This window comes from Ascidia mentula, chromosome 9 (genome assembly GCF_947561715.1).
Source record: "Ascidia mentula chromosome 9, kaAscMent1.1, whole genome shotgun sequence".
Classification (NCBI taxonomy): domain Eukaryota; kingdom Metazoa; phylum Chordata; class Ascidiacea; order Phlebobranchia; family Ascidiidae; genus Ascidia; species Ascidia mentula.
The window spans coordinates 1,219,082-1,231,862 of NC_138574.1; the positions used below are offsets into that span (position 1 = coordinate 1,219,082).

At 35.6% G+C, this 12,781-nt stretch overlaps 1 protein-coding gene across 2 annotated transcripts in view; it reads right to left on the reverse strand.

Annotated features, from left to right (window-relative positions):
* Positions 1-12,781, reverse strand: part of LOC145913987 (disco-interacting protein 2 homolog C-like) — a 31,169-nt gene that overhangs the window by 5,724 nt on the left and 12,664 nt on the right. For both annotated transcript variants that reach the window (XM_083001758.1, XM_083001759.1), the window contains exons 3-26: positions 11,780-11,908; positions 11,416-11,544; positions 10,305-10,462; positions 9,095-9,224; positions 8,687-8,872; positions 8,276-8,337; positions 7,978-8,031; positions 7,190-7,234; positions 6,776-6,909; positions 6,319-6,398; positions 5,501-5,688; positions 5,059-5,182; positions 4,638-4,818; positions 4,335-4,431; positions 4,136-4,229; positions 3,840-3,959; positions 3,481-3,595; positions 3,079-3,209; positions 2,545-2,783; positions 2,106-2,233; positions 1,624-1,738; positions 1,013-1,220; positions 538-734; positions 11-274 (exon numbers count right to left, since the gene is read on the reverse strand). In XM_083001758.1, coding sequence (XP_082857884.1) covers positions 11-274; positions 538-734; positions 1,013-1,220; positions 1,624-1,738; positions 2,106-2,233; positions 2,545-2,783; positions 3,079-3,209; positions 3,481-3,595; positions 3,840-3,959; positions 4,136-4,229; positions 4,335-4,431; positions 4,638-4,818; positions 5,059-5,182; positions 5,501-5,688; positions 6,319-6,398; positions 6,776-6,909; positions 7,190-7,234; positions 7,978-8,031; positions 8,276-8,337; positions 8,687-8,872; positions 9,095-9,224; positions 10,305-10,462; positions 11,416-11,544; positions 11,780-11,908 — 3,308 coding nt within the window. The remainder of the gene's footprint in view (positions 1-10; positions 275-537; positions 735-1,012; positions 1,221-1,623; positions 1,739-2,105; positions 2,234-2,544; positions 2,784-3,078; positions 3,210-3,480; positions 3,596-3,839; positions 3,960-4,135; positions 4,230-4,334; positions 4,432-4,637; positions 4,819-5,058; positions 5,183-5,500; positions 5,689-6,318; positions 6,399-6,775; positions 6,910-7,189; positions 7,235-7,977; positions 8,032-8,275; positions 8,338-8,686; positions 8,873-9,094; positions 9,225-10,304; positions 10,463-11,415; positions 11,545-11,779; positions 11,909-12,781) is intronic.

The following is a 12,781-nucleotide window of genomic DNA, read 5'->3' on the forward strand; positions in this document are numbered from 1 at the left end:
GAAAACAAACCTCAATAATTTTGCGGACAGTGGGTAGAGTAGCAGCGAGTGATCGAGGGTGTGGGGGTCTTACAGGCACAGGCACACATCCAGCGTACAAACAACCGTAGAATGCAACGACCAGATCAATGCCGGGAGGAAACATTAGAGCTACGTGATCTCCGGTCGATAATGGAACCAACCCGTGTTGGTTGGGAGGTGAAAGTAAAAGTTGAGCAACTCTCTCCACCCTCTTGTGGAGTTGCATGCACGTCAGTTGTGAAGCTATCGACCCCTGGTCAAAATATTTAAGTTTTATTTTTTTAATCTTTAATTTTGTCTAAAAAATTTTTAAATTAATTTTTATTTTCTTAGGAAAAAAATACATGTTTCAGATTGACTGATGAGGTTTTCATAAACATATTAAGAAGCTACAACACTTAGTTAATACATAATTTAAAACCTTTTTATAGTCATTAAAATTACAATCATAGTCTTGAAAATAATTATTTTTAAATAGTAAAATTAGCTTACTACATTAAAAAAAAATAAACTAACCTTGGGACCAATTTGTGAGAATAAAACATGATCAGGGGTACTTTGTGATCTCCACTTCAAGATTTCTGTCAAATATTGGAACTTTCTTGTGCGTTCAAAACTTTCTTCCTCTTCCATCAGTGGCGCCAGAGAGCGACCTTTTGATTCAGCCAGTCTGACACCGGTTACAACTTGACCTTGCAGAATGGAAGCAGCACCTACAAAAATATGTGTTGTGTCAAAAACTATAGATGAACTATAGGAATAATGGCCTGCAAACCATGCAATTGCATGAAACATTACTGTGTTGGTAATATCAATAAATTTATGGTAGATTTTTTTACTTTATTTATGTGACTTCAAACAATTAGTTTGGTGGAAATTTATTTGATGTCTGCAACCACAACAAAGGAGCACAACAAATATTTTTAAAGGGAAAATTACAACAAAAGTTAGTCAAAAACTTTCATCACATAACAATTGAGGTTGAACATACCAACGTCGTTGTGCTTCTGTCTTGGTTTAGGAAGATTCATTACACACTGGTGAGGGCTCATCAGAATATTACGAGGACGTAAGTCACCGTCCAGGAATCGACTTCTTGTTTCTGACAGATGTACCCCACCTAGTGGAGTTCTAGGTAAGCCATTAGGTGCCAGCAGAGAGAGACAATATACCCCAACATTATGGATGCCTTCAACAGCCTGCAAATCAAATTTTTATTTTGAGATATGTTTAAGTTAAAATTAACCATTTCTATTTGAAGACAGTTTGCCAAGGCCATACAGTCTGAATATTAAGACACTCAGTTTAGTTTAAATTAAAGATGTTATACGTATTTCAGCAAAAACTTACACACAAAAAAACAATAAAGACAGAAAAAATTTAATTGTGTAAGCTGCAGACAGATGGCCACTGTTTCGACCTGTAAGGTTTCATCAGTTCAGCTGCTGTGCCTTTCAGACGACTTTGCTGACCAAACGGCCAAGCAAAGACTTCCACTTTGTGGTGAGGAAACAATCACTGTCATCTGTTGGACACCACACTAGGTGCAACCAGCAATGCAGCTTACACAATAAATACATGTAAGTTGTGAAGATATCCCACCTGTATAACGTTGCTCATCCACTTGAAACACTGTTCCTCCCCACAGTCAGGTTTTTGTTCAACCACAACCACCAGACGTTCATCTTTGAGAACCGGTATTCCAAACACGGCAATCCTGTGAATAATTTCAAGTGTTATAGACCATGTGGTTCTGGTTGAGTGTTATTTCACATTGTTGGTGAAGAATGTCAGTAAAAATATACATGTTATTTTCGGCTATGTATGTTATGACCACGTTTATCAATGGACATCCAAATGTTGATACAATTATCCTTTCCATATCAGGCCTTTCGATTTTATCCAATTTACACTTTCTGTTGGAAATTTAATCTAGTCAATTGGATTAATTAGGATTTAATCCAGGATCACTTACCCAACTTTGGAAACTATTTTCACAAAGAGAACTTATTTACCAGTTTCAGACACATTGTTTTTGTGTTAAAAGTTGTTTATTTAAAACACGTCTAAGGACATTGACATACCTTCCTCTATATACAAATCTGATGGGTTCGATGGCAAGAACAGTTGCAACGATATCATCGGCGTTGTGAATCCTGCCAGATATTTGTATCAGACCCTCAGTTTTTCCCGTGACAAACACTCTTCCACCCTGGAATTGAATGGAATATTATGAGCAAATTTAAGTGAATAAAAAGCATGACAAGCTTGTAATGCATGTTTGGGAAATTGAACATATCAGTCTTGTGTGGCAAAATCTTTTCTGGTATGTTGGCATGATCGAAAAAAATTGATTTCCTATTTTTTTCAAACAAAAGTTTTGTAAAATCCTGATCAAGGCAGGGAAACTTACAAAGATTTTTACAAACTGAAAAAAAATCAGTCTTTTTCAACTTTGCCAATATACCAGAAAAGAGCGGTTTACTTTACTACTGACAATGTTAATAAAGAAACAAAACTTACAGGGTTTAAATATCCGACAAGCCCAGTCCTGATAAATGAAGCTCGCTCTGTGCGTCTGTGGTTGCTCTCATCGACAGGGTGAGATTTAAAAATTCTCTCACTAATTCCTTTCAATCCATAATACCAAGAACCAAGAGAAGCATTCTCTGCACCAGGATTGGAACAAATCAGGATTTCTCCAATTTCATCAGTTTGACAAAGTTCGGGCTCCCCGTCGATTTTCACCACCGCTACTTTACCTAAATAAGATATTGTGTGAAATATTTGTGTAACTTGGGTTTCAGAATAGGGACAGATATGAAATTATGTTCATAGTTTGTGTATTCAGATATCACTTTGGGATCACAAAATAACCTCAAACATATTATACACCAGTCGTCCTCAACCTTTTAGTTTAAGAACCAAACTCGAAACCTCATGTTTGAGGTAAGGAGTCACGCAAAAACAACACAAAGTCAAATCTTAAAGAATGTTGAAATGACAGCAGAGGGTTTATTGTTGTGGTTTCATCTTAGATAAATGCAACAAACTTACAGCCGGGTAAAATTGTTCCACAATCTTGCAACACAACTGATGGAGTTTGGCTTGTTGGTGTTTCTTCGTGTAACACGTTGTACGACATGTCATGTAGAGACAACGCTGTTCTGTTCGCTGGTACATTCGCCCTGTATTATGAGTTAAATAAAGTTATAATTTAGCTCAGTTTAAGTTAAACTATATACATTTACAGACAGTTAAAAAAAATTCAGGGGAACTTTTTTTTCATCAACCACAAAAGACACTTATTTGAAAGCACACAATAAAGCCCATTCAAAAAAAGACAACCAAGCACATTTTTTGGAATAATTTTATGTAATTGTGCATTCAAGCACTTATATCCCTGTGACAATGCTCTGAATACTAATGAACCCAACAGATATAACTACAGGTTTTCACCTTTTCACTGCAACAGTGAGAGCTTCAGGTGTCCAAGCACATGCACATATCACGTCACGGTTGAGACCACGCCGCTCAAATTCAGCCAAAAACATGTCACATGATCCAATTGACCCTGAAATGTTGATAATTACAATATTATGGAATTTGATGTAATACAAAAAATAAAAAACATTAAGTTTATCTAAAAATATTTGGGTTATATTACTACATTGTGTTGTTAAAAAGAAAGTAAAAAAAAAGTTGAATGGAAAACAAGATATTTTTAATCAAAAATAGTTATTTTTCGATAAATACCGCTTGATACAAATCTACTCTTCACTTATTTAAGCTATGGACTACTATAAGATGTAACTCACATGGATTTGCTCCATCAGACACCAACAACATCCTCAAAGTCTTCAAGCTTACGTTAATATTGTCCTTCTGCATGGCCAAAGTCCAGTGGAGGTCACGGGACTTCACCAATGCTATGGAAGCTATTACAACAAAAACAGGAATATGAGATTTGGTAACATTACCATGGTGACACTTGTCTAAAAGGAATTTAAATCTTAAAATTGTTTTTTTATGCTCATTTTTGTTGGTGCTGAACCTATACCAACATCTTTCCTGCAATGACAATCACACGGTCGAGCTTTTACACATAGCTGACCTTTATTTTTTGTGATGATGTTCAACCACTGGATGGCGTTCTGTTTCATGAGAGCATACGGAATGCAGTATACATGCATCCCACTGAACATGCTCTGCAGAGGAAAAATAGTTCATTTTTAACTGCTCAGATCAACATTAAAAATAAACTGTCAAATTCACATCAAAACATTTCAAAAAAATTTCAAGAGTTGACTTACAGCAAGAATTCCATGCATGAGTCCCATTCCACGCTTGAAGTCAAGCAGATTAACCATAATATCAGCTGGGTTGTAACGTAACGCCCCAACTAGTGATCTGTGATAAACAAAGAGCTTTTCACGGGAATGTCCACATAAACCACAGCAAAAACAGAAGTGTTTATTTTCGACAAAGCTGCTTCATACAAACGAATATTTAACGCATGTATAAAAAGAGTTCAGCATTGCTACAATAAAAACTGTTGCAAAAAATTTAAAAAATTCTCTAAAAAGCCAAAAAGAGTAAGGAAATTATATAAAAACCTGCAATGCCGATGAATCTGTGATCTGGTGTGGACGACGCCCACCATACTCCCCAATTTATTTGTCTTGTACTCAATATAAGCGAGCTGATTGGCCGAGGAGTTTCTTGCTGGTTCCCACCCAGAAGGTGGTTTGATGAGATTCCTGGAATCAACCATGATCCATTGAAGATGCGGCCAACCTTGAAAAGGGCAGAAATATATTTTTATTTGCCATTGAACCAGAAATGTTCAATCAATAGTAAAATTCATATGGACAGGTGTTTTTGGTGGGGTAAATTGCTGATTTGTGATGGTTTTGATCCAGTGTTAAAATACTTTGATCATTTTTATGGAATTTCCAACAATAAAATGTGTCAAAAACAAAATTACACTAAATTTTATTGCTTTTAAAATTGAGCAAAGAATCCACTAAATCGCACCTTTAAGTTGAGCCACCTCCCCCCTCTCTGTTTTGGGCAAAGCTTTCATACAGTGTTCTGTTGTAAGTGCTGCCTTCACACCACAGTTTCCCAGCAAAAATCCAAGTTGGGAGCTGCCAGGATCCTGTTGCAAAATTGGAAGTTAAACAACACTCTGTGCCAGGTTGACTGATACTTGGCAAGCTTCTGTCACAAACCACATAAATTAGGTGTATTAGGAAATATTTGCATTGTTAAGCACATTCCAAAACCATAAGGCTGCAATGCCAACAGTAGACTCTATAAATATATAAACATAAGATGAATCACATTTCGTTGACAAGTTAGCAATGTTCCTAATTTTTTTTGCCAAATGATGCAGTTGGCCTATATCCCACCAAAGTGCGTTTCCTTTGCATTTACTCAGTATATCAGTGACATTAAAAGCAACAACTTTACTCACACTAGATGCCATGGGGACTTCAACCACCACTGGCACAAGACCAGCAAGCAAACATCCATAGAAGGAGTAAGTAAACGGTACAGGTTCAGAATTGGGAAAGACAAGAGCGACACGTTGACCAGTTTCAAGTCCATTTCTCTTGTGGAGAAGTGAGTAAGCAACTCGATACATGCGAGTTAACAACTTTCCTGTAAAACAAGTTTTATTTTATTAACATTGTCATGTTTAAGACGTTTCGGCAATAACTTATGCCATCATCAGTTTGAAGTCATACTTAAATCTATGATTTGGGTTCCTAAGTTTCATTTTTGTTTTTTACGATTATCAATAGTTTACACATTTTCGTAAATATATCTCAAAAATGTGAACTGTTTTTTTTTCTATTTAATAATAAAGCTTTTACCAATATTTATTTTCTTAGGAATACATTCTTATGTTGGCCTGTAGGCAGTGTAGAACGACAGCAGATGTCACGGTTAAATTATTTTGACCACAAACAAATAAATTTTGTTTTAGGTTTGGCAATAAATCTCCCCATGGTAAATATATTACACAATCACATCTGCTCAGCTCAGGGTTTTATGTCATCATAAAAGCAACCAAATTTCTACTAACAAAGAAGAGCAAAACATGGAACCTGTTCAGTTTTAACAAAATATAAAACCTTTTTGATGTGATCAAAATAACTCTTACATATTATTTCAGTGGCTATCATGAACTAACAATTGTAAAACTATTCACCCAAACACCAAAATATTTCATATAAAACCCACATCAATTCAACAATGCGTAACAAACCGCGACCCATAATTTCCTACCATATGTGAGGGTGTACGCTGTCTTCCCGTTCAAATCGACAGATGTCAAGCACGGGGCTTTGGGATTTGCGGTTCCACATCTAAATAAATACAAGGGTTTAAAAGAAAGGTTTAATACACGGACAAGTGGAGTGCTCAATTATAGCACACTTATCTAAAGGAACAAAAAATTGAAATGCAAAGTCATTTTTTCCATAACAAAACATGTCCTAGCTTATGTAATAGACATTTCTAATGTACATATTTTCTATGCTGTTTAAGACAGCTTAATGTAGTGGTTATCAACCTTTTTGCACTTGCAAAATAATAATAAAACTCACAACTACCCTTAAAATTATCAAAGCACAGCACACACTTTGTACCAGAAGAAATCAATTTAATGTGAAAATAATATGTATTGGGAGACTGGTAAAAAATCAATGTAACTCGCAGTTGATAAATGCATAGCAATACCAACCTGTGTATAGCTGCCTCTATTGAGTGTGGCATATTGGACTGGCTTGGTAGAGATTCACCATCGCGTACAGAAGTCACCGGACCCTCAGGTTTTGGTGCATTTTCGTCGACAGGTGTGTTCTCCAGTAATTCCTCCTGAAATGAAATGTGTATTGATAAAATTGCAAATAGAATGTACCAGAACTATTTTATCATTATTCAAAGAATTAACCGAATACTTGTTGTTTGTGGTGACTGACATTATACAAAATGATCTGCTATCAAAAAACTAATTCACTAACTATTGTGCTCCACAATTTTTTCTTTTGGAAAGAATAATGCAATAGACACTCCAGAGAAAAAAAATTATTGCACATGACATTATTATTTAGCCAATATACAGCTATTTTTTCAGGTTTACAACTGATTTTTTTACCTGTTCATCTTGGAAGTATTCGGCCAATGGTTTTTTCTTCGGTCGCTAAAGCACAAACAAAACTTGTTTAAAAATTAGGCCAAACTTGGATAATGAAAACAATTGTGAATAAAATTAAACGTAAAACCATGCTGGAAAAGTTGGTTACCATGACATTTATGTTATCTGTAAAGTTTTTTGCATCTTAAAAACTTTCGAAATAACAACTTTTTGGGCAGGAAAAAATAAACAAAGATAAATAAAAAATTAAACCCAATTTACTGGTTAAATGTGAAAAGCCTTTGTGTGGAAAACACACTCTGCCCAAATTTCTGTTACAAACACACTGGGTCCCACTGTACCAAAACAGTGACTACACAGACATGTGTTTCCTGGTGTAACCGGTTCGATAACTGTTTCAAGGCAATAAACTATATTTAAAAACTCTGGTAGTTGAGTTTTAAACATTACAAGTAGGTTTGTTGGATGTTTACGTTATCTGACTCTCCTGTTATCTTTGTGGCCCCTTGTCCTGCGAGGTCATTTGAAACAGCATATTTAAACATGTATCCCTTATTTAAACATGTGGGCTTGTCAGCTATTTGAAAGGGCTTTCTTGCAAGCCTATAAGAAGTTAAGTTGTTGCAAAATACAGCAAATAACAAATGGTTGTTTTAAAATGAATCAGACTGGTGAAGTTTACAGAAATTAGGTGTTTGAAAATTTAAGAAAAGGGAAAAGTTTGGGTGAAAAATAGTTTCACAGGAGGCGAAAATAATGTCAGCACAAAAACAAGGGCAAAATGTGACCTGAAAGTCAATACAGTAAACAGATTCATTCCAAATCCCTCCAGGAACTCTCTCCTGTGTCAAAATGTTGGGAAACACAATCACCTTATGACATTTCTAATATATTTTTCATTCATAACTTTACAATTGCTGGCTACATTAACAAGTTTTGTCCACCAAATCACATAAAGACATGATAAAATTTACAAGCATTTTCCACCTTTTGTACATTTTTTGATTTTCAAGAAACATATGTGAATGCAGTGATTGCACTGGTGGTAACCAGGCAGGTTTTTCTTTTGCAAAGTTTGAAACTTACCTTCAGCGTGAGTAAAAGCTGCTGAATCTTAGCTGAGACTTTGGTTACAGCAATGTTCTCATCTAAAAACATTTTGTTTATTTGTGTCCCAACTTTAGGTGAGAAAACGTACTAAATTAACAGTAAAAGTAAATTCTACAGTTTGAAATATTTATTCAACACAGAAAAAATCAGAATGTTTCATCAAAACAAAATCAGAATTAACAATACAAAACATATGCAAATACATACAACTTAAATTATGCCTATAATGCTTGTTAGTGCACTGTTTCTTACAAAACCAGTGCACCAGCAAGTATTATTGGTATAGATCAGAGACTGACACGGCAAATTAAAGAAAATGAACTTAAATTATGAAAGACAAGTTAGCCTGCAGGATGAAACTGGTATAAATTCCAACATTATTTTCACCTTCTTCATCTTGAAGGCTTCCAACTGAAGGTCGGGAAGAAAGGATTTTCTTCTGTAGAGCTTCCGTTAGTTCTGCTTTGTTGAGAGCGGAGTTGCTTGCCGAAGAAACCGGAGGTAACGAAGAGTTTGACGACATTGTGATGTTGGCGACATCTGGTGGCAGGTTTTGCGACAATGGACGACTCCCTAGATAGAAAACATATAATAAAAATAGTTAACTTAAAAAAAGTTATTTTGCTAAGAATTAACAAAAATGGTACCTTTGTCACAAAGAAATTGTCAATAATTAACTATGTTACATGACAAAATCCCCTGAAATCTACCATCACATACTATGATGTAACAAACAAGTTTATCATGTGACAGTGCGAGTGACATGAGTCATGGCCATGACCGAAAGCAACGCACCAGGAAGAATCTGAGGCATGATGTCAGCCAGTTTCTTTGTCAGTGGAGTTGGAGGAGGTTTGGTTGAAGAGGAAGTAATGGTGAAAGGTCGAGTATCTGGAGAATATTCTTCGTGCGTCTTCGAGTTGGACTTCAACAAAAAAATAATATGTTTCTAATTGTGTAGACAACAATACATTGTTTATACATGGAGGGAAAAAAGTTGGGTCTCTCTCCAAGCAACAATAATAAAAAGTAAAGGTTTTTTTCTGGACAATGCTCTACATACACAGATATTGAATTCCACACTAGAAGCCACCATTTTCAAGTCCTAATATGGTCCAGAAAAATACATAAAATTGGTTTGAATTTGCTTAAAGGAAAAGTCCAACTTTGGATATAAAATGCTTGCAACACACTATAAACAACATAAAGCATTCAGTGTCAAAATAAGATCAGAGTAATTTCAATTTTAGTTAAAACTGCAGTTGCACTCATGAAATATACAAAGGAATTCCAAAATCCAGCGATAAAGTTAAACTAAGATCACATTATAATGAGGAAACAAGTGGTAATTAATGGCTGTCTAAAAGCTTCCTGTGTTAATAAACCAAGGTTTAAAGGAAACTAGCTTCATTGGGCAAGAAAAAAGACATAGGTGAATAATGCATTATGGGTAGAAACCACTCAGTGTGAGACTAAAGTGGATGCTATCAATTATTTATGACCAAATTTGGGCATTTGGAAAAGTACAAAGTATGATGACGGCACATAAAGTTTGTGATGTTTGTAAGAACCTTTTACAGACTGTAAAGTGTGGCCAACAGTAAACGACACAAAATGAGACACAATCTGATGATAATACAACGTAGAAAAAAGTATATTTTAGTATAAAATGTGATCCTCATGGACAATATATGATATATAACTAAAATTCTATGCTTTTTATAAATTTTGAATATAATTTATATTGGTATGCTACATACATGAAAACCATGAAACATCAAACAACGTCATCTCTCAGACACTTTATTATACTCAAAAGATCAATGATTGAAAATAATAAAGGTAAAACCACAGACATGGATATATGCAGGCCTTCTAAATAATGGGTAAGGGATGCATACAACTTTAATGCAAATCTACAGTTTTACAGCAATTTACATAAAGATGCCATTAAATGTAGCATGTTTTACAAACACCTAAACTGTACAAAACACACTTGACTCACTCCGTGAATATTTCCGCTTAGATTTAAATGGGGAGGAGGGACCCTCTGGCTCGTCACCGGAGATGGCGCCGTACTAGAGGGCGATGAAGAGTTGTTACTTCTTCTTGTAAGCGATCCGTCATCATCTCCAGTCGAAGCATCAGTTTGAAGATCATCGTCTGGAGGAAAGATAAAAGATTTAGATTAAGTTGTTTCCTTTGAAATCGCCCCCACTACATTATTAACAAAAACATCCCATATTTCATGAATTCAGGTCCTTTTTTCTGTTTTTTTTTCTGTTTTCACAACAAGAAAACGTAAAAGACACGATCTAACTTTCTAACAAATAAAAATTACAGAAATCATTGGGTTTACAACCTCTGTTTGAATTTTTAAATACAAAATTATATAAGTTACATGTGCAGGATGGCAATGGCTATCCAACAAACATCTTATGATGGTTGAATGATTAATTATATGGCACGGAACATTTGTGACAAACAAAATATCCATGACACACAATCTATTTGTTATCAGCGTTATATGTTCTAGTTATAAATGTCTTCCTTTGAGGAGTTATTATTTCCCAGGTCACTTCCCTCTGTGCTATTTCCTGTCCAAGGTATTTATAAAAGCTATTTGTTCTACTGGGGGTGGTGACTAAAATGATTGAATATCAACAGGCAAGTAATGTGAGGTAAGTCTCCTAACTATGAAAGCTAACAAAACAATTCATACTTTTTAAAAAAAAAGAACAACTAAAATTCAAACATGCATATATGTTTTCCGTGCCTGACTTTAATGTGCCCGTGTTATTTTATTTTTTGTGTATTGTTTATTTGCGTAGTTGCTTTTTTCACAAAATACACATTGTGTTGTGTTATTTCAACGTACAAATATAACACTTAGTTGAACCTACTGGCACTCCGCAGTGAATTTTTTAAAAATATATATATGTGATACCTAAATGACCAAAAGGCATGTGACGACAGACACTCATGTCTTTCAAGTGTCATAGCAAGGTGACAGTGTACCATGCACCATACCACCACATTACCACATTCTCACAGATTTTAAATTTATTAGATTTTTATATAAGGTGTCAATTAAATTTCACGGCCAATCGACCAACCTGAGCTGTCGATATTAGTTTCTGCCCCGTGGACCATGAGTGATTGTCGCTTGACAGGAATGGGCAAAACAGGAACTCGCTTTGGTTTGTGTTTGGCCAAAGCTGCAAGTACTGCTTCAGAGTGAGCATCTGGAGGAAAAAGTTAGGTATGAAAGTGTGTTTGGACAACTTTGTAAATTCACCAAACGAATGCAAAAAACAATGCAGTTGGCAGAGAATTGTATTTGCTAACGTAGGTTGCATGATAACCTTATGATGTTAATATTAGGATAAATTTTAAAGCAACCTCTAATTTAACCAAAAAAGGCTGTTAAGCCAACGTTAGTTGAAGGACAAACATATCCAGCCTACCATAAGCACCCACCTGATCTGTAACGATCATCCCTCCGAGAATGTCTACGATTTTTCATAACTGCCTTGTTTTGCTTTCGTTGTCGATTTGCATTTGAATTGTGGTTTCGATCTGGCTGTACTTTGCTCTCCTCAACCAGCACTGCAATAAATATAACATGCCATAAGTTACCACATATCTTGAAAAAGATTTTCTTAATTGTTCCATTATACAAAAACAGTTTAGGTATCTTATTGAATACTTGACCTACTTGTTGGTAATGTTAATAACCGTTGTTGCAATGCACCTTGGTGTTGTGTTATTAATATTAACCTATCCTAATAGCAAGCAAGATTATTTACACAAATTAAAACCAAAAAAATATTCATAAATTGTCTCTGTTTTGCGGCAAAAAATGTACAGGACAGTAAAAACCTCTGCCACTAACATTCACAAAACTATATCTGCAAACTGCAAAATACCTTACAACCTGTTTCAAACGATAATATGTACCATGACCTCATTCAGCCTACTTTACATATGCAACAGACCAAAACCTGGCAGACGCTACAACTACATTGATAATCAATCACTCAGGCTAACGCAAAGTGTGGCCAGGAGAGTTTAATTCAGTTTGCAGCGGTGAGATTGCAGAGAGTAGAGTGAGCATAATTTCACACAACAATAAGGGTTGCGCTAATTGGTGGGACGCAGAAACTGTGAAGTGAAAGCGGCGAGTTATTGTCCACTGCAGGCCCACAGGCAGTTCAAATGGCCCGGCGTTGCGTGATAATAGGAATAATTAACGCTAGCTGTCATTTCACTAGACCGCAGCGAGAATCGGCAACAATGCGTTTAAAATTGGAGTGAAAAAGGCGGCTCGTTATCGAGCAACACAAAGGTGCCCAGCAACCCCGTTTGTCAACAAAAAAGTTCTACGGCGACTTGTCAAAGGAAACCAGCAGTGAAGGGGTAATTACTGTATGAAATATCTTCCACAAACTAAACTTTGACTCAAAACAAAGACTAACTAGT